The 20,597-nt window shown below is 50.2% G+C and overlaps 1 protein-coding gene across 1 annotated transcript in view; it reads left to right on the top strand.

Moving 5' to 3' along the window:
* LOC311525769 (IgGFc-binding protein-like) overlaps positions 1-20,597 on the top strand; it is a gene marked incomplete at both ends in the record, with an annotated part of 148,490 nt that overhangs the window by 77,647 nt on the left and 50,246 nt on the right. The window contains 16 exons of the mRNA XM_084638109.1: positions 352-916; positions 1,085-1,287; positions 1,395-1,805; positions 3,013-3,299; positions 4,963-5,234; positions 5,728-5,868; positions 6,428-6,611; positions 7,001-7,090; positions 9,332-9,382; positions 10,637-10,868; positions 11,211-11,388; positions 15,615-15,723; positions 16,262-16,353; positions 17,037-17,213; positions 18,870-19,072; positions 20,418-20,562. Of these exons, the coding sequence (XP_084494235.1) occupies positions 352-916; positions 1,085-1,287; positions 1,395-1,805; positions 3,013-3,299; positions 4,963-5,234; positions 5,728-5,868; positions 6,428-6,611; positions 7,001-7,090; positions 9,332-9,382; positions 10,637-10,868; positions 11,211-11,388; positions 15,615-15,723; positions 16,262-16,353; positions 17,037-17,213; positions 18,870-19,072; positions 20,418-20,562 (3,340 nt within the window). The remainder of the gene's footprint in view (positions 1-351; positions 917-1,084; positions 1,288-1,394; positions 1,806-3,012; positions 3,300-4,962; positions 5,235-5,727; positions 5,869-6,427; positions 6,612-7,000; positions 7,091-9,331; positions 9,383-10,636; positions 10,869-11,210; positions 11,389-15,614; positions 15,724-16,261; positions 16,354-17,036; positions 17,214-18,869; positions 19,073-20,417; positions 20,563-20,597) is intronic.

The raw sequence follows: 20,597 nt of genomic DNA, 5'->3' as shown, positions 1-20,597 counted from the left end.
TTGAGCAGGGGGTTGGACTAGATGACCTCCTGAGGTCCCTTCCAAGCCTGATATTCTATGATTCTGTGATTCCATGAAGGGGAATCCGTGACTCCTGATCTTTCAAACTTTATATCAAGACGGTCTACAGGGACCGTCTGCAGCAGGCAGCAGGAGCCTTCCTGAGGTTTGGGTGTTACATCTGGACAACTTGCGCCGAGAGAGAAACAATCCGGAAATGCATGTTACTATTTCACATAGTAATTATTTGCAGAGAATGAGTCAATTTCATTGCTAATTTCTCCCTTACAAGTGTCCTAGGGCCTCACGCTGTGGAAATCACGTGGTACTTTTCCTTCCGTTTCCCATTAGGTCAATGAGGTGCTAATGACCCTTCCTGTCAGTGCAGCTGGTGGGTCAATCAGAGTGAGCAGGAGCGGACGATACGTTACCCTAGAGACAGATTTCAGACTGAGGGTTTCCTATGACACCGATCACTCGGTGGAAGTGAAGGTGCCCACCACCTATTTCAACAGGACCTGTGGCATGTGCGGTAACTTTAACGGTCGGAGACAGGATGACTATATGATGCCCGATGGGCAGCAAGCCAAGAACTCTAATGAGCTGGGAAACAGCTGGCGTGTCATGGACGACGATCCCTCTTGCGGTGGCATCCCACCACCAGACCCCTGCCCTGCAGACCGGGAGAACCTCTACAGAACAGACAGATTCTGTGGCATGATAACCCAGAGGCCTGGCCCCTTTGCGGTCTGCCACTCCGTGATCAATCCTGAGAGCATCTTTGAGAGCTGCGTCTATGACCTCTGTGCGCTGAATGGGAGTGAGGAGCTCCTGTGTAGCGCTCTGGCGACCTACGCGGATGCGTGTCAGGAAGCCGGGGTGACGCTCCCCCCCTGGAGAAATGCCACCTTCTGCGGTGAGTAGCAAATCTGGAGCATCCAGTCCTTGTTCAGCAAACAAATTTGTTCTTTATTGACCTTACGTGGTTGTGAAGAACCCTTGTCACCACGTCTGTCTCCCTGTGGGGCGTGTTTCCAAGGGGGCTTTGTCGATCTTAATTCTCTTCCCCTCGTTACCCTTTCAGCTCCCACCTGCTCTGCTCCCAACAGCCACTACGAGCCTTGTATGACTGCCTGCCCTGCCACATGTCTGGACCGCCTCGCCCCCGAGAACTGCAGCAAGCCCTGTGTCGAGGGCTGCGCGTGTAATTTTGGATTCGTGCTCAGCGGAAGTGCCTGTGTGCCAGAAGCCAAGTGTGGCTGTGTGTTCCAGGACATATACTACAGTGTGAGTGAAACCACGGACCTCAGCGCCCTGGGTGGGGAACTGATCTGCCAGCATCACCCTCTTTAATGGCATCCGTTCATGCATTTCTTGTGTGTGTCTCCCGGCAGGAAGGAGAGCGCGTTGTGACGGAGAACTGCACGAGCCGTTGTGAGTGTCTTGGAAATGGCATCATGACGTGCAGTGAGCTGTCTTGTGGTCCAGATGAGATCTGCAAGATTCAAAATGGCCTGCGGGGATGTTATCCCGCCGGCACCGCGACGTGCCACATCTACGGTGACCCACATTACACCACCTTTGATGGGAAACTTCACCACTTCCAGGGTGCCTGCAACTACACCGTGGTGGAGACCTGCGATAACTCCTCTGGCAGTTTTAGGGTTACCACTCGAAATGAACACCGGGGCAGCCCCAGCTGGACAGCCATTAACTCCGTCGCTCTCACCCTGGATGGCGTCCACATTGCCCTCAGGAAGAACAGGATGGTCTACGTAAGCGCCTATCTCATCTTCATCCGGAATGTATTCCGTTGTGTGCTTTTTATGTCATGTGAATCTGCTTTAACCAGCCTATAGTCTTTCTTAAACTCTCAATGCGTTACAAGAAATAGGCCCCTTGAGATCTTGGAATCCATGTCAGCAAATACTGTCTAGTGACTTGAATTAAGAACAAGAGTCCTCATTACTTGGGTGAGCTTGGGTGACCCGCTTACCCTCTCTGTTTCTCAGTGCACCTGTCTGTACAGTCCGCATAAAAATTCATTCTCGCCTCCCAGTGATTAGTGAAGTTAAGCGATTGGAGATTTATAGTGCCTGAGAATAATGACTTTCTTTCCAGGCCATTCATAACTAGAGAAGGTGTAAAAGAGCATGTGTTGGGAGTAAACATTTTAAAATCAGCCGGCCGTGATCACTTGCACCCAAGAGTTCTCGAATGGCTGGGGGAGATCTCTGGCCCACTGAGGTTGATTTTTAATAAATCTCGGACTACCAGGGACCTCCCAGAAGACTGGAAGAGTGAGAAAGTTGTGTCAAGAGTTAAAAATGACAAGTGGTGTGACCCTGGTAATGATGTGGGGAATCGTCGTCCTTTGGGGCTACATCTATTGGGGTTCTGCGGGGATCAGTTCTAAAACGGGCACTAATCAGTATTTCTATCAATGATTTGAAAGCAAATATAAGTTGATAGCTGTGATTCAAATGGTGGATGACACAAAGACTGAGGACGTACTAAAATAATGATGAGGACAGGGCAGTCATACAGAGCCGTCTGGATCCTGGTAAGCGGGGCCCACTCAGAGAAAATGTAGTTTTGGGTACACGCACACAGGGAAGTAGTGAGTTGAAGCCGGCAGGTGATTTTACCTGTGCGTGCGGCATTCTTGAGGCTGATAACAGAGTACCGCGGACACCTGTTCCGGTGCTCACCTTTTAAAAAGACTTTACCGAAAGGGGAGAGGGTGCAGAGAAGAGCCCCGAAAATGCAAGGGGGCTTGCGTGGTTTGGATGTGGCAAATATTTCCATAAATTCCAGTGCTTTTTAAAAGCCAAGAAGTGTTCTACCGATGGTTTTTGTTTACACTTTACAAATGCCATGTCTGGAAAAGTCTGCGCCCCAGAATATTTTTCTTCATTCTGCACTATATGCAAGATATGAAAAAGCAAGGTTCTTTGGGAACGTGACAGTGCAGAACATACACTTTTCCTTCTGTCCTTCTTTCCCATTCAGATTAATGGTGCCCTGGCCTCTCCCCCTGAAACTCCTCTCCCTGGAGTGACCGTTTCACTCATCGGACGCTACGTACAAATTACTACCACCCTGGGCGTCCAGCTGCAGTTCAATGGGGACCACGAGCTCTTTGTAAGAGTGACTGAGAAGTACAAAGGGCGGCTGTGCGGATTGTGCGGGACGTACACGGGGACCCAGCAGGACGACTTCACGAGACCTGATGGGGTCGTGGTGGCAGACGCCAATGAATTTGGAGCCAGCTGGAGGGTGCCTGACGATGAGTGGCCGTGAGTCATTGTTGATTAACAGTCCCTAGGTAGACAGCGCACTGGAAAGTGAGACTGTTGATCTAGGTTCAGTCTGGCATTAGCAAGACTAAATGCACACGTTGGCATTACCAATTATGTTACCTATTTATACGCAGAAGCGACTTCTAGATGGGCTGTCTCCTGGACCCAGTGCAAAGGAAATGTTATTTCCATCCTGACTCCACTCAGGTTATTCCGCTTTTCCCCTGCGAGAGGACGTCCTGTTTTCCTTTTCTCCTGCGAATGAGAGTAGCAATATTGATTCTGACAGAGGGCTTGTCCCCATGAAGAATTACTTTGCACAAGCCAGGGTGTGAGTCTACCCTGCACTAGTCTGCCACGGGCTGACGGTCCTATTTCAAAGAGGACTAGATCAAGTCTCCGGACCAAACTGTCCCCTCCGGGCAGAGCGAGCACTCGAGCCGACCTGCCCCTGTTGCTCGGGCCAGTGTAGGTGGGAGCAGCCCCTCCCGCAGCAGAACCTGCCAGGGACGTGGCTCTGCATTACATGGCAGCCTGTCTGCACAGGGCCCGAGTCCCTAACATCACCGCTTGGGCCCTACGCACTCCCTGCAGCAGCACCCCCACCCTGCAAGACTGGGCCCCTGGGTGGCAGCAGGGCAGCTGTGCTGCCCATCCCCAGGAATCTCTCTCTCCTTAGCTCCTGGTACTTCAGCAGTGTTGCTCTCCAGGGCAGCGAGTGGCTCATGTCCTCGTTCCCTTTCCTACCTGTTTGTCTCCTGGAGCTACACAATGTCTTTTAAGGGAGGTCATGGATGCCGGATAGTCTGTGTAGCAAGGAGACATTTCATCCAAAGTCAAATTTCAAACCTTTTCCGTGCATAAACTCAGAGAAGCCAAACCCAAGGTGCAAAGAGAATACAAAGGGCCTCAATACTCCCCCGGAAGGCGCCCAACTTTTAGAGAGAAATAGGAAGGTATGGCCCATTTTAAAAGAGACCCTGAACTGCGGAATCACTAACAGGGCTTCTCCATCCTCTTGTTCTGAAAGGCAACGGGACACATCCTCAGCCTCAAGCAGTGGTCCCCAAACGTTTTTGTCCATGCCTCCCCTTTTCCTGGGCCATGACTCCCCGGGAGCAACGGTTGGGAGCGGGACTGGTGCTGCAGCTGGAGCCTCGGCTGGGAGTGGGGCCGGCAGGTGGATGCCTGAAGCCAGGGGCCGCGGCCAGGAGCGGAGCTGGGATCCAGTGTGCGAGGTCGGGGCCGGACCTGCAGCTGGGGCCGGGGAGCAGGGCTGGAGTAGCTGGGGCCGGAGCAGGACTGGGTGGCGCTGCTTCCCCGCGCCCCATGGGGGCTGGTCTGGGCCTCCCTGGGCCTCCTCAAAGGTTCCTGTGCGCCCCCCTCGGGGAGCAAGACCCACAGCCTGAGGACCACTGGCCTAAAGAATAACAGACTAGAAAGTGAATAAAGGTCTCAGGATTTCAAACTCCGCATGTAATAACGTGCCCTTTACTTTGTATTCATGTTGGTGGATGATTTGCAGTCCTTGGAGAGGTGCCTCAAGTTGGATTTGAGCATTTCTGGCAACGGATGCATATTTACTCTCAATTTTTAAAGAGAATTGTGTACTTTCAGACCCCCAGGCCTGCGTAAGCTTGTGTTCCTTTGTGTTCTCTAGGTGTAATACAACGATCCTGCCACCGGTAACGTGCACTCCCGCCGAGCAGCTGGCAGCCAAGGAGCGGTGTGGAATCCTAACGCACCGCGACGGCCCATTCGCACCCTGCCGTTCTGCGGTGCCACCCCACCTGTACCTTGAGAGCTGTGTCTACGACCAGTGTGCCACAGGAGGAAGCTCTGAGCAGCTCTGCAATGATCTGGAATCGTATGCGGCAGCCTGTGCAGAGGCAGGAGTCTCTCTTGGGGAATGGACGGCGGACACTATCTGCGGTAAATTTCAGCCGCTATCAGTAGATGCCTATGTGCCAAATTGTACACCCACGGCATTTGTGGGGAGGAGCATTTAGTCACTGTTCCTACAGTGCAATCACAAAGCGGGAGTTGCATGGTAGAAGGTGCCGTCTTATTTGTGCAGATAAGAACATCTCTAATACCAGTACACTGGCTGTAGCCACAGGGGAGCAAGAAAAGCCCTTTACCAGTGTTTTTCCAAAGTTTCCTCTCTGACCGCAGCTTTCTTCGGAGTGCTGCTTTTCCTGGCATGTTTGTACTGGCATGTTAGCCATAACTCTTTCCACTTGGAAAAATGCTATATTTTAAAATGTCTGTAGTCTGAGGGAGAAAGTCATTCGCTACCGCAGACGTGACAGGTGTGTAGGAAGTTCCTGCTCCGGGAGCTAGCGTTGGGAGACAGGGAGAAGCCTCCTTTGGGATCGTCACAGGAAATATCACCTCTCTCCTGTTCCTTTTCCAATTCCTCCAGCTCCTTGTAACATGTCCTGTTCATTTGACACTGACTTCTGTGACTGGACACAGTCAGTCTCTGACAGCTTGGACTGGAAACGACACCGGGGGCCAACCTCCTCGCCAAACACGGGACCCTCGTACGACCACACGACAGGAGGTAGGGACTGCAGCCTCCACCTAGCTCTCTTGCGTAATGACGTGGTTAGTAGGAAAGGAATTCAGGAGCAGGCTGGAAGGGCCTTTGGGTCAAATACAGAGTCCAGGCCTCTCGGGGCAGATCCAGAGCCCACGGAGGTCAAGGAGAAGACTCCCATTAAGATCAACAAGCCTTGGATTACTAGAGGATGAATGGTATCCAGGGTGAAAATATTATATCACAAAAAATCAGTGACTTTCCTCATTGGAAGAGACCGGATATCTTATTTAGCCGAAACCGGCTCTTGCAACCACAACAAAACATCTCCCTGTGGCCTGCAAAGCAACAAACCTAGATGACTGGATAAATAAATGGAAAGGAAGGAGCTGAGAGCACTGTTTGGAGTCTCTCCTGGAATTGTGTGCGCTTCCCGTAGAAACACTGGCAACAGAATTCTATATCACTTGTGTTCCATTAAGGATCGAATGTCGGCTGTGATGTTTATGCTCTTAGGAGTGTTGTCATTGTTTGTCATGTCCTATAGCTTGTACATTCCTTCGTAACACACTGTTTGTTTCAGATGGTTACTTCATCTACTTGCAAGCGAGCGAGGCCAGCTCTGGAGCTGTGGCTCACTTGCAGAGTCCTGTGTGCAGTGCCAATGGACCCCATTGTTTCCGCTTCTGGTATCACATGTACGGAGTGGCTCACACAATGGCACTGAGAGTTTATGTCGCTGAGGATGCAGCATCACATCTGGTCTGGTCAGAGACAGGAAATAAGGGCGATAGGTGGAACTTGGCAGAAGTCACTGTGTATAGCGGAGGAAATATGCAGGTAGGTGAAATCATTTGCCTTGACTCTTACGATGATAGGGCTTTAATGAAGAACAAATGGGTATGAAAGAAACTAACTCTGGCAACTTCCCCTTCCCCTAGATCCTCCTGGAGGGACAGCGGGGTGAAGATTTCCGCAGTGACGTAGCAGTGGATGATGTATCTCTAATAAACGGATATTGCCCAGGTACAGCGCACCATGTCAGAGTTTCTGTTTTTATGGACAGGGCTACTTGGTGATCATGGTCAGTGTTTCCTTTGTTTGGAACAAGAACATGTGAATTACAGAACATCTCTATGACATTGTCTCCTTGTAGGAGATGGACCTCCAACAACTGTGAGCACCACATCAACCACCTCTACCCCTTCTGTAGGGACAACCACACCACCTCCGTCGCCAAGTTCAGGTGAATTTCTCTGATATAAATGACTCCTTAAAGATCTGCAATTAATTGGCATGTCACGCCGATCCTCAGGTTCTGCACAGCTCTTCTGCTCTTACTCCGTGTGAATGGGAGGGCAGAATACGTCCCAAAGCTTAGAAAGGATCCAGGCGACTAGCAGTGTTGTTGTAGCCATCTCGATCCGAGGAAATTAGAGAGACAAGGTGGATGAGGTCATATCTTTTATTAGACCAGCGTGTGTTGGAAAGAGAGCCAAGCATTTGAGCTGCCACCTTGACATTTGCAGGAACATTCTGAGTGAGTTTCCCGTACCTGAAGAAGAGCTCTGTGTAAGCTTGACACCTTTTCTCTTTGTTTCAAAGTTGCCAAAATGTTTTGCTTTGTTTTGACTCAATTTTTTTCTGCTTTTCGATTTGCTGAATTTTTTTAAAGTCGTTTTCAGTTCAGTGAGAAACAAAATATTTTTTGATTTTTTTGGAATTTCCAGGGAATAAAAAAAATTCTTTATTTGTTCATGTCAAGATTCCTTCCCCACTCTGAACCTAGGATACAGATGTGGGGACCTGCATGAAAGACCCCCTAAGCTTATTCTTACCAGCTTTGGTTAAAACTTCCCCAAGGTACAAACTTTTACCTTTTGTCCTTGGACCTCATGCTGCCACCACCAAGCGTGTTAAATAAAGAACAGGGAAAAAGCCCACTTGGAGACTTCTTCCGCCCAAAATATCCCCCCAAGCCCTACACCCTCTTTCCTGGGGAAGGCTTGATAAAAATCCTCACCAATTTGCATACGTGAACACAGACCCAAACCCTTGGATCTTAAAAACAAGGAAAAAGCAATCAGGTTCTTAAAAGAAGAATTTTAATTAAAGAAAAAGTTAAAGAAACACCTCTGTAATCAGGATGGTGAATACCTTACAGAGTAATTAGATTCAAAACACAGAGAATCCCTCTTGGCAAAACCTTAAGTTACAAAAAGACACAAATACAGGAATATACATTCCATTCAGCACAACTTATTTACCAGCCATTTAAACAAAACAGAAATCTTACGCATCTCTAGCTAGATAACTTACTAAATTCTAAGACTCCCTTCCTTTTCTGTTCCCTGCAAAAAGCATCACACAGACAGACAGACCCTTTGTTTCCCCCCTCCTCCAGATTTTAAACTATCTTGTCTCCTCATTGGTCATTTTGGGCAGGTGCCAGCGAGGTTATCTTAGCTTCTTAACCCTTGACAGGTAAAAGGACTTTGCCTCTGGCCAGGAGGGATTTTATAGCACTGTATGCAGAAAGGTGGTTTCCCTTCCCTTTATATTTATGACAGTCCAGGTCTAATGAGAATGATTACACAAAAGGGGTCTGAAGCAAGGTGGCAGAGGCAGTCTACATTCCAGCATTTTCCTAACTTTACAGTGCTTGACTTTGGGAACTTAATTTTCAAATGTTATTTACTGTGTCTAACAATTATTTATATTGCAGTAGCATTTACAGGCCCTAATTTTGTTCTGTATGCATACGTTCTAAGAGACAATCCCTATCAGAAAAATATTGTGATCAAACTTAGAAAAAAGAAGACAAAACAACTTTTAGTGGCAATTAGGTTGCACCAAGACACAGCTGTGCACAAAAAACCAGAAGAGAATGGAAGGAGATACATGAAGGGGGAAAAAGTTCCTTTCCTTCAGATTGTCTAAAACATTGTCAAAAAAACTCCAGCACTAAGTTTAACATCCATCTCCAACCAATATTAAAAAGGCAATATGCACCATGGTTTAATCAACCTTACCCTCAACATGATTCTATCTCAGTTACATCAAGGGTACGCATACCTGACTTTCACAGGTTTCAGACATTCAGGAATCAGAAGAGTTGCTGTGTTAGTCTGTTTCAGCAAAAACAACAAGGAGTCCTTGAGGCACCTTAGAGACAAAAAAATTTATATGGGCATAAGCTATCGTGGGAAAACTACAAGACTGTGGCTGCGAATAAATCCTTCTGTCTGCTCACAGAGGAGGACGGGGGGGGGGTTAAAGACACGTTCCGTCTGTTTATCGCGAGGCGTTATTAGAGCTATTGCATTTTGAGATTTGCCATGCACTCAGTGTTTCTCGAATCACATTTCTCCTGATCACATGATCATTTCCAGTCTAAGAGGAAACTGTTCAAGAGTCGTCCTAGTCTACTCCTCACAGAACAGAGTGACCAACCTCTTCATGTTATTTCCTTTGTATATTTTGCCAGGAAACTCCCCGACCACAGCAACTCCAACGACAGCAGAGCCCTGTCAGACAGGTAACGTGGGTTCCTCTGTGTTGGACAAAGCTCCTCCCCATTCACATGTGGGGTGAGAAATTGGTGCCTGACTGCAGATTACGTTCCCACCCTAATAGCTGTTTGAAAACTCCACATTTATGTTTTAGGAAGGCAAGTCCAACAGTAATGCTGACCCATCCCCCAGGTAGAGTTATTCCATCGGTGCGACCCAAAACCTTTTCACCTTACAAATGGTAAAGCAGCTGGTAGCTCTCGCCAAGTGTGGAACTAGTGCAGGTTTGTCTAAGCCTTTGAGTCTTGCTGGAGGACAACCTGGGGATTGCCCTAGTGCTCGGGGTCAGAGCAGACAGAGCAAACTCTTGCGAACTCTTCTCAGAGGCACTTAACCACATCTTATATGCTTCCGTTTACTACGTCTCTTCTGGGTTTGGCTCCAACTTAGAACCAAGGCCTTAGCGTTAGAGCTGAGATTCAACGTAGACCAAGAGTGCTCTTCTTTAACAATGAATTTTTGGTTCTGTGTCCTCCATTTCTAGGTAACAGAGTTTGAAAAATCCATGAGATATTTCCAGTGGGTTTCACGCAACCACAATGCTATTGTCAGTTTCCTAGGTGTTCAGAAATCACATTGCTGGGCATAGCCGAGGAACATGAACACTGTATTGGTTGTAAAAGGAAGTGGTCACTTCTGGTGAAAGCAGGATACAGGGAGTCACGTCATCTCGTTATTATTCCGTGGGATGCCACTGACTTGCAGTGGAGCCTTGTGCTCGTCACTTAGCTTCTCAAGTGGCGAAATGGGTTGCGATACATGGGAGCTTCCTCTCTCGAGATCTGCACTGCCAGAAATTCATATGACCTGACGGTGACCACTCCTGCTTCTTCCCGAGGCCCACTCCCCCTGTGAGAGCAGGGTTCAGATCTTGTCCCCGATCAGAAGGGAAAATGAGTTTGGAAGGTCTCAGCCTAGTTTCCGCATCACCAGATCAAGACCCACGTCAGGGAGGACGACTTCCCTGAGTTTCCAGGGAACCTCGCAGATGTCTTCCAGTTACAGCACAATGGCATTTAGGGATGGGGCAGCTTGCCTGCCTCCTCCCCACTCTGTTCCCGGTCGATGCTGTTTCTGTGAGCTCTGAAGTGGCGTGAGCAGGAAGTGCGCACCAACATGAAGTGCTCGGTGGAGCGCAAGTGACAGGGGTGCAGTTACGTGGGAGGGATTTGCAGGGGATAAATCCACGTTTCTTCCTTTTAAGGCCGTGCCACCTGCAGTGCCTCAGGGGACCCGCATTACTACACGTTTGATGGCAGAGTTCACCATTTCATGGGAAACTGCACTTACACCCTCTCCAAAGTGTGCAACGGCTCCAGGGGGCTTCCACCCTTTGACGTGTCCACCACCAATGAGCACAGGGGCTCCAATACCAAAGTTTCCTATGTAAAGTCGGTGCACGTGGATGTCTATGGAACTCAGATTTCCTTGCTGAAGAACAGGAAAGTGACTGTAAGTGAAATGTTATTTAAAAGGAGTATTTTAATCATCTGACATGCTTAAACTGAGACCTGCAAAAATTGAGACATTTGATTGGACGTAAAGGTCACATGGTGAGTTTCTGTTTTCTCATTGGTTGGGTGTGCTTCTTAGAATGAGGCTTCCCCGGAGAATACTCAGGATTGGCAGTTGAAAATGGCTTTCTGTGAACTTTCTGTCAGATTTCCTCCAAATTCCCAGTGTGAATGAGAACATTCCTGCCAGTGAACTCGTTGGCTAGACTATTCACGGGCGATTCCCTGGGAATTATGGGGGTACCTAGTCGTGACCAGACTTTCCCAACGTGTTATTCAGGTGAATGGCACCAGAAGGAACCTGCCCGTGGTGATTGAAAACAAGATCAAGGTCCAGATCAGCGGGCGCCACGTGCTTTTGGAAACTGATTTTGGTCTCTGGGTCAGATTTGACGGCAATCACTATGTGGAGGTCTCAGTGTCCGGTTGTTACAAGGGCCAGCTCTGTGGCCTGTGTGGTGAGTATCCCTGTTCTTGAGTACCGTCAAGTCATACGATCAGAAGATTTTCAGTGAATCATGCAGTTTGGGGATTGGTTGGGTTTTTTTGTCCCGTGTTCTGTTTATCCCAGCATAATCTAGTCTGTCTTGTGTGGACTGCGATGTCGGGCACTGGACTGAAGGAACCATCATTGTCCGGGTACCTGGCAAATGTAACTTACAAGAAATCTGGTTACCCAGGCGTTAACTCTCGTGTCAGAAATGACAACTACAGATGTCATTTTTAACAGGAGAGGAATCTCACATTCAACACATTCATAAGCTGCAGTCTAAATATTATCGCAGTCCTACCCTGGATGCCTCTGGTCCAGGTCCCCTCGTATCTTTTTTCTCTTATTTGCATTGAAGCATGTCTGTCCCTCTTTGATTGGGACTTTTCGGCCTAATCTGTGCTTTTCAGTTCTTTCAACTTGGAAATGAGAATAAAACTTTCAGGCCCTTCTTGTGGGTCAGGATAGATTTCCAGGTCCCTGTTTAGGAGCCGTCCTGAGCTTTTCTGCTGTGCTCTCTTGTTCCTTGCACTCGCAGAAGCATACTGTCTCCATACTGTCGTAGTCACAGTCCGAGCACAGGCAAAGGCTTCTCTGATCACTGAGCCTTCTTTTTAGAGCTGTTTTTAGTTGTCCAGCTGCAGTAGAAGGTGGGTCTGCTGCAAGACAAAGCATTAGAAAATGGTCCTCTGGGGACCAGTGCTGAAGTAGCCGAGAAGATGGAGTAGATAACCCAGTGTATGTCCTTTTCATGTTTAATCTCCACAATTCTTTGGTATTCTTTGTCAAGCGTAACCAAATGTTGGGTGCCGTGCAGGATACAAATCGCAGCGAGCCCTTGAGAGTCCAGCAAGACGGAATAGAGCAGATGCCAGAGAGAGGTCAGAGACATGTATTTGATGCATGTAAGAGACCCAGTTCTGATCTAGTGACACAGCAAAGGAGACTCCAGGTTAACACACGTGGGTGATGAGTGAGAAACTCCGCTCTGAAGCAAGCAGAGACCAGTTAGATTGCCAGGAGACAAGCCTGGCAATACTTGAAGCTCAGCAGGTTCAACAGGGATGTATCAGGGCTGCTTCCCTCCTGAGCACCCCACTGTGGCTATGAGAAAAGGAGGACTTGTGGCACCTTAGAGACTAACCAATTTATTTGAGCATAAGCTTTCGTGAGCTACAGCTCACTTCATCGGATGCATACAGCGGCAAATACAGTGGGTAGATTTTATATACACAGAGAACATGAAACAATGGGTGTTACCATACAGACTGTAACGAGAGTGGTCAGATAAGGTGAGCTATTACCAGCACGAGAGCGGGGGCATGGGGGAACCTTATGTAGTGCTAATCAAGGTCGGCCATTTCCAGCTGTTGACAAGAACGTGTGAGTAACAGTGGGGGGGTGAAGGGTGGGAATAAACAAGGGGAAATAGTTTTACTTTGTGTAATGACACATCCATTCCCAGTCTTTATTCAAGCCTAAGTTAACTGTATCCAGTTTGCAAATTAATTGCAATTCAGCAGTCTCTCGTTGGAGTCTGTTTCTGAAGTTTTTTTGTTGAAGTATGGCCACTTTTAGGTGTATAATCGAGTGACCAAAGAGATTGAAGTGTTCTCCCACTGGTTTTTGAATGTTATAATTCTTGACCTCTGATTTGTGTCCATTTATTCTTTTACGTAGAGACTGTCCGGTTTGGCCAATGTACATGGCCGAGGGGCATTGCTGGCACATATCACATTGGTAGATGTGCAGGTGAACGAGCCTCTGATAGTGTGGCTGATGTGATTAGGCCCTGTGATGGTGTCCCCCGAATAGATATGTGGACACAGTTGGCAACGGGCTTTGCTGCAAGGGTAGGTTCCTGGGTTTGTGTTTTTGTTGTGTGGTGTGTGGTTGCTGGTGAGTATTTGCTTCAGGTTGGGGGGCTGTCTGTAAGCAAGGACTGGCCTGTCTCCCAAGATCTGTGAGAGTGATGGGTCATCCTTCAGGATAGGTTGTAGATCCTTGATGATGTGTTGGAGAGGCTTTAGTTTGGGGGCTGAAGGTGATGGCGAGTAGCGTTCTGTTATTTTCTTTGTTGGTCCTGTCCTGTAGTAGGCAACTTCTGGGTACTCTTCTGGCTCTCTCAATCTGTTTCTTCACTTCAGCAGGTGGGTATTGTAGTTGTAAGAACGCTTGATAGAGATCTTGTAGGTGTTTGTCTGAGGGGTTGGAGCAAATGCGGTTGTATTATAGGGCTTGGCTGTAGATGATGGATCGTGTGGTGTGGTCTGGATGAAAGCTGGAGGCATGTAGGTAAGCATAGCGGTCAGTAGGTTTCTGGTATAGGATGGTGTTGATGTGACCATCCCTTATTAGCACCGTAGTGTCCAGGAAGTGGATCTCTTGTGTGGACTGGTCCAGGCTGAGGTTGATGGTGGGATGGAAATTGTTGAAATCATGGTGGAATTCCTCAAGGGCTCCTTTTCCGTGGGTCCAGATGATGAAGATGTCATCAATGTAGCACAAGTAGAGTAGGGGCCTTAGGGGACGAGAGCTGAGGAAGTGTTGTTCTAAGTCAGCCATAAAATGTTGGCATACTGTGCGGCCATGTGGGTACCCATAGCAGTGCCGCTGATTTGAAAGTATACATTGTCCCCAAATGTGGAATAGTTATGGGTGAGGACAAAGTCACAAAGATCAGCCACCAGGTTTGCCGTGACGTTATCGGGGATCCTGTTCCTGACGGCCTGTAGTCCATCTTTGTGTGGAATGTTGGTGTAGAGGGCTTCTACATCCATAGTGGCCAGGATGGTGTTATCAGGAAGATCACCGATGGATTGTAGTTTCCTCAGGAAGTCAGTGGTGTCTCGAAGATAGCTGGGAGTGCTGGTAGGGAGTCTACATAGCGAGACAATCCTGCTGTCAGGGTGCCAATGCCTGAGATGATGGGGCGTCAGGGATTTCCAGGTTTATGGATCTTGGGTAGCAGACAGAATACCCCTGGTCGGAGTTCTCGGGGTGTGTCTCTGCGGATTTGTTCTTGTGCTTTTTCAGGGAGTTTCTTGAGCAGATGGTGTAGTTTGTGGCTATGCGCACCCCCGTCTGGGGCTAGTTTTTAAAAAGAAACAGTGCAAAGCTGAGGTCCCTTCCAACCCTGATATTCTGTGATTCTATGATTCTTCTTCCACATCCGGGGCTCTCCTTCTGTGCCCATCTGCTCCTGGGGAAACTACTGTTCCCAGTCCTTCACAGCTGGAGCTCAGCCTTCTTGCTTTGGCTTCCTTCTCCTGTCAGCCTCTCCCTGTTCTGAGGGAGAAGGCAGTTGGCTGGAAGAGAGAGGAGCCCTGCCCTGCTCTGCACTACAGGACTCCCAGGCTCGGTCCCTTACAGGGGCAGCGTCCTGGGTTTTCCCATCCAACTACTCATTCCCTAGGACCTCTTCCTCGCTTCTGGCTTAGGCCATTTCCTTTGCCTTTGTTCCTTCCTGTATTCCTGGAACGGGGTCTTCTGGCTGCCTCTAGGCTTAAAGGGCCAATGGACCCCGATACGTGGAATAACAGTCCAGAAGCCCAGATGCTTATCAGAGGCTCATCCACATTTCTCTGGGATGAAAATTGAGCTTTGAAAATTGGACTGCTCGAGTTTAAGGCCAGCAGGGACCACACATCATCTACTCTCACCTCCTGTAGGTCAGGGGCCACCAACGCCACCCAGCCACCTGCACAGAATTAAATTACCTGGAATTAAACACCTGGAATTAAATTGTAAGAGTAGGTTGTGTTGTGAGTTTTCTGGTTCTCCCTGGATCTGGATGGACTGGAAATTCCCCATGGGATGACGTCTCCTTGAGTGTTACCCCCAGGGCTTCTAAGCCTCGGAAATGATAGAATTTGAGTGTAAGGGTGCGGGTTAGTTCTCATTGTATTGTCACCCATTTACCCGAGTCACCGTGTGAACTGACACAATCGGAACGCCAAAGCATTTGCTCCAAACTCACAGACCCCTACCATTTAATCTCCCATGGAATCTTCCTCAGCTGTGAGCAGTGCGGTGTCTGAGCCGCGTAGGGAGCAGTTCGTACTCCTTCCCGGAGTGGACACTGGTGCACATACACGCTAGCCGGTTCATTAAAATGTGATTGACAACCACACGCCAGTGTGCATTGTGGAGTTGTGAATTTCAAGTAATCTACACGGTTTTCATTTTGGATAGGTAATTACAACGGCGATGCAAAGGATGACAACCTAAAGCCGAATGGCAGCATTGCAGGAGATTCCACGGAGCTTGGAGAGAGCTGGCTGGTGGCAGAGAATAACACCATGTACGTACAGCAGGACGCTAATCAGGGGTCTTTGCTACAAAAGCTCTAGGAAAGCGTGCTGCCTACTCAGCCGCAGGGCGCCCATCCAGGGGTCCACCACCTCGGCTCCTCCTGGGGCTGAGCACAACCATCCTCTCCCGTACACCCAAGAGCCCCCTCCCCAGCTGAGCATAAGCAGGCGGTGAGTGGCTGGCCTGCTACCATCTGCCTTCGCAGGTCTGCTGTCCCCCAGTCCAGGAAGACCTGCTGGTGGGTGGGAGGTCACTTGCTGTCCCAGTCAGGAGCCGGACCGATCCACTGGTTCCCGCAGCAGCGTGTTCCACCCCTCATTCAACTCCGTCTGAGTCGTGGAGCACCCCAAGGTGCCCAGTGCGGGAATGGGAGCCCCCTCCTGTGGTGGGGGAGGTGGGGGCAGAACGCAGCCTTTCAGGGAGCCTGGATTCTGCTCTGTGGCTGGGCAGACGTGGAATCGTCCTGTCCAGATCTGGCCCGGGGAGATAAAGAAACATTCATCAGAAACTTTTCTCTCTCTTGCCAGATGCTCCCCTGACCAAGTGCTGGTCTGTGACCCCCAGCTGGAGAGCGAAGCGAGGGAGGACACAGCTTGTGGCATGATCACCGACCCGACAGGTACGATGCCCGTGGCTGAGTCCTGGGCGAGCTGATTGAAATCACTCCCAATGACAGCCTGCCCTTGCCTTCGTCCCAACCTCGCTCCCTGGGACCACGGCCCCGAGTCCCCAGGGACATGTGTATGGCCCCCAGTGCGAAAAGCTGAACTAGAAGCCCCAGAAGTTGCCCTGAGTTACCTGCTCGGACTGGATCATGCACTGAGATGGCACCAGGATGTGACGATTATTTGGGCATTGCACTTCAAGGGCCTCGTTCTGCCGCTCCTGCCCACACAGAGCTCCCATTAATTTCCACTCTGCTGCAGCAGAGACATAGTGTGGTGGTCCCCATTGCCCGCTTTCTTACAGGGGTAGCTGAAGTGCTTTAGGCCTTCCCTCCTCCGGAAACAGTAACTACCAGGGCGTTGCTAGCTCTCTATCAAGAACAAGGGTGTCCGCTTTGAGTGACGTTGTACTTACCCTGCAAATGGTAGAGACAGGCCTAAGCCAAACTGAGCCAAATCTCATCAGTGTTTGGGTGTATTCAGCTCCAGGTTTGGTCTGGCTGAGTCTAGCGAGCTGGTCAGCCTACACTGGCCAGGGAGCACTGACTCCTTGCCATGACAGGGGATGGTTAGTGGCACCGCTCGGCTTCTTCCATCTTCCCTTCTGTGATTCTGTTTCTTTCCTGACTTAACATAGGTATCTTCAAGGACTGTCACGCCAAAGTAGCTCCAGAGATTTTCTTGGAAAACTGTGTTTACGACATGTGTCACACGAAGGAGCCGACAGTGTCCTTATGCAATGGGCTGCAGGCTTATGCAGAGTCGTGCACAAATGCTGGGATCTGCAGAGAATGGAGAAATAATACTTTGTGCCGTGAGTGTTGTAATTGATCTCTATTAAGTTCTGGAATTCAACTTTCATCATGCAAGAAGCTCTTCAAATTAGAGCTTCCTCTATTCCCTGACGGCATGCACTTTCCTCTTCTGTCATGCTTTGAGGGTGGTCTCTCCGTTCTCTTGCCCTGAGTCTGGTCCAGTTCTACACTGGATCCTGCCAGGTTAGGTATAATATTCAGACTGAATCTGATCTAGCCTCACAAAGCATCTAAGTATTAATTTGTCTGAATTTAGCGCTGGTAAAGTAAGAGCGCCTGAGAGGTTGAAATGCTCTGTTTATCCAAAGAGCGTCTCCAGTCTGGGGAGCTGCCGTGGAAGAAACAGTAGCCGCGACTCGAGTGAAACTCCCCACAGTCCCTTCTCTTTGTAATTGTTAGGAAGGAATGTTAGGTCCTTGTGAAAGGTACTAGCCTGGCAGTTTTAGAGGAAGAGGGTCTGTGTCTTTGCTCACTTCCATTGGTGCGAATCAGCAGTAGCCACTGAAGTCCATGGAGGTACTCCAGTGTAAAGCTGGAGTCAGCCAGAGGAGAATCAGGGCCACCATTGCTCCATTAGCCCTTAGAAGATCTGCTGCCCAGGAAGCAGCAGGGCGACCTTCCCCACCTTGTGTGCACGGGCTGCATGAGCTCTGTTCTGGAGAGGTCCTCTTGAGGCAATAAGCGGTCCCCATTGGAAGGGCCTTCTCGGAACCGAGCCATGTGCCAGCAAACTCAGGATCCTGCCTCTGACGGCCCCCATCATCAGCTGCTTCAGAGGAAGGTGCAAAAAACTCTGCAGTAGGAAGATTTGGGGCATTGTACCCCCACTAAAGTCTCCTCCTTATCCCTAAATTGTTCGTATGATTTCTTCTGTATATTAGAGCAGCACCTATGGACCCCAGCTGAGATGGGGGCCCATTGCTCTGGGTACTGTCTAAGCAACAGAGGACAGCCCCTGTTCCGAAGCCCCATTCCACACTGTCTAAGCAAGACAGGCGCAGGCTGCGGGAGGGAGTAAGACACAAGCAGAGTGAGCAGGGGTCTGGATTGTAAATGACCTGGGCCTGCCACGATTGGGTTGGTTGGTTTGGTTTGTCGGGAGGGGATTAGCTGCAAAGGGAGGAGGACGGGAGAGGGGACAGTGAAGGGAGGAGGTAGGGGCAGAGGGGAAGGCCAGGTGTGCAGAGGGCAGGGGAAGTGTGGAGACTTGGAGGGAGTGAACGGCCAACCAGCAGAAGGACAGGACTCTCTAGAGTCAGAGCGTGGAAAGCCACTGGACACCGATGACCCATCTCGGCTGCTTTCCACGGGCCACCAGCCAGCTGTGCGCTGCGAGAGACAAGCCACCGGAGGCGCGTTTCAGCCGACGTCCACGTCAATAGGTGAAAGGCTGGACTTGTATCCTGTTGCCTATTTCCGATCCCTGGATACAACCGGTCCCCAACCAGGCATCATTAGTCTGTCTGTCTGTCTGTCATTCCCTGCACAAAGGCTTTCCACTCTGTCCCTGGAGAAAAACCTCAGCACAGAGCAGTCACCATATGCAGAGCTTTCTAACCACCCTTTGCTGTCCTGGAACAAAGAGGGGAAGTTTTAAGAGAATTGCTTTGGGATCTTTTCCTTTCAGTGATGTGGGTTTTTCTTCTCACTTGCAGCAATCTCCTGTCCGGGAGGAAGCCAGTACAAGAGCTGTGGGAGCAGGTGTCCTTCCACCTGCGTGACTCCCTCTGCGTTTAGCCCTTGCAGCTCCTTACCAGTGGAAGGCTGTTTCTGTAACGAAGGCTACGTTCTGAGTGGAGACACCTGTGTGCCGGAGAGCAGCTGCGGTTGTGTGGATGGCAACAACCACTATCATCAGGCAAGTTACCCGCGCACCTAGACACAGACACAACAACCCCCAGATTCTTTCACTGTGACTGTAACTGATCATAATTAATGAAGAGAGACTAACTTCCTCTGGGCTCAGGTCAGTAGGTTGTGTGGATCTAATTGTTCATGTAAATAATAACCATTCCTAGCTCTTGTCAAGAGCAGATCTCAAAGCGCTTTACCAAGGAGGTCGGTATCATTCTCTCCAGTTTACAGAAGGGGAAACTGAGGCACCGAGCGGTCAAATGGCTTGCGTAAGCTCATCCAGCAGGCCAGTGCTGAGACTAGAACGCAGGTCTCAAGTGTCCCAGTCCCAGACACCTTCTCCTGGGCCACAGTGTCTCAGGGAGGGACACTAAGGAGGGAGCTCGTAGCATGGAGAGTATCAAAGGCATTGAACTGTTCTCAACTCCTTTGATTATCCACTAGGGCAGGAGTTTTGAAACTCTTGTTTTTGTGGCCCAGTTGAAGAAAATTGTTGATACCAGCGACGCAGCGGAGCTGGGATGAGGGGTTTGGGGTGTGGGAGGGTCTTAGGGCTTGAGCAGGGGATTGGGGTGTGGGGGTGAGGGCTGCGGGGTGGAGCCGGGAATGAGGGGTTCAGGGTGCGGGATGGGGCTCTGGCTGGGGCATGGGGTTGGGGTGCGGAAGGGGTCAGGTCTCTGAGCTGGGGGTGCAGGCTCTCGGCTGGGGCTGAGGGCTGTGGGCTGCAGCAGACGGCTCCGGATTTGGGGGTGGCTCAGGATTGGGGCAGGGGGTTGGGGTGTGGCAGGGACTCAGGGCTCTCGGCTGGGGGTGCAGGCTCTGAGGTGGGGTCGGGGACAGAGTGTTTGGGATGCAGGGTATGGGGAGGGTGCTCAGGGCTGGGGCAGGGGATTGGGGCACGGGGTTCGGACACGGGCTTACCTCCGGAAGGTCCTGGTGAGCAGCGGAGCTGGGGTGCAGAGGAAGGCTTCCCGCCTGTCCTGGCACTGCAGACCACACTGGGCCCCAGAAACATCCAGAAGCATGTCTGGCTCCTAGGAGGAGGCACACAGGCGGCTCTGCGTGGCTCTCGCCCACAGGCATCGCTCCCCACCCCCGCACTCAGTTTGTGGGGGCGCTGCGCAGTGCGGGAATGGGTAGGGACTAGCCGGCCTTAGCCGAAAAGCACAGCCGACGGCATTTTAACAGCCCGGTGGGGGGCTGGCCAGAGGTGCCGCGACCCAGCGCCTTCCATTCCGTGACCCAGGACTGGGGCAGGACCCAGAGTTTGCAAAGCACCGCACGTAGGTGACACTAGTCGATAGACTTTCTACGATTATCTAGTCAAGTGCTTCTCCGTTCTCTCACAGCTGGGTGAGAGCTGGTTCACCCACGACGCCTGCACTGAGCACTGCACCTGCAACAGCAATAACAACATCACCTGCACAGGCTGGGCGTGTGGACCGCTGGAGATCTGTGGTGTTCAGGACGGGGAGCTGGGCTGTTACCCCACTGGTGAGTCCTCCCTGAAAATGATTCCAGATGTGAGT

This window comes from Lepidochelys olivacea (assembly GCF_965140295.1).
Source record: "Lepidochelys olivacea isolate rLepOli2 genome assembly, chromosome: 9".
Classification (NCBI taxonomy): domain Eukaryota; kingdom Metazoa; phylum Chordata; order Testudines; family Cheloniidae; genus Lepidochelys; species Lepidochelys olivacea.
This window is presented reverse-complemented; position numbering and strand designations above follow the sequence as displayed.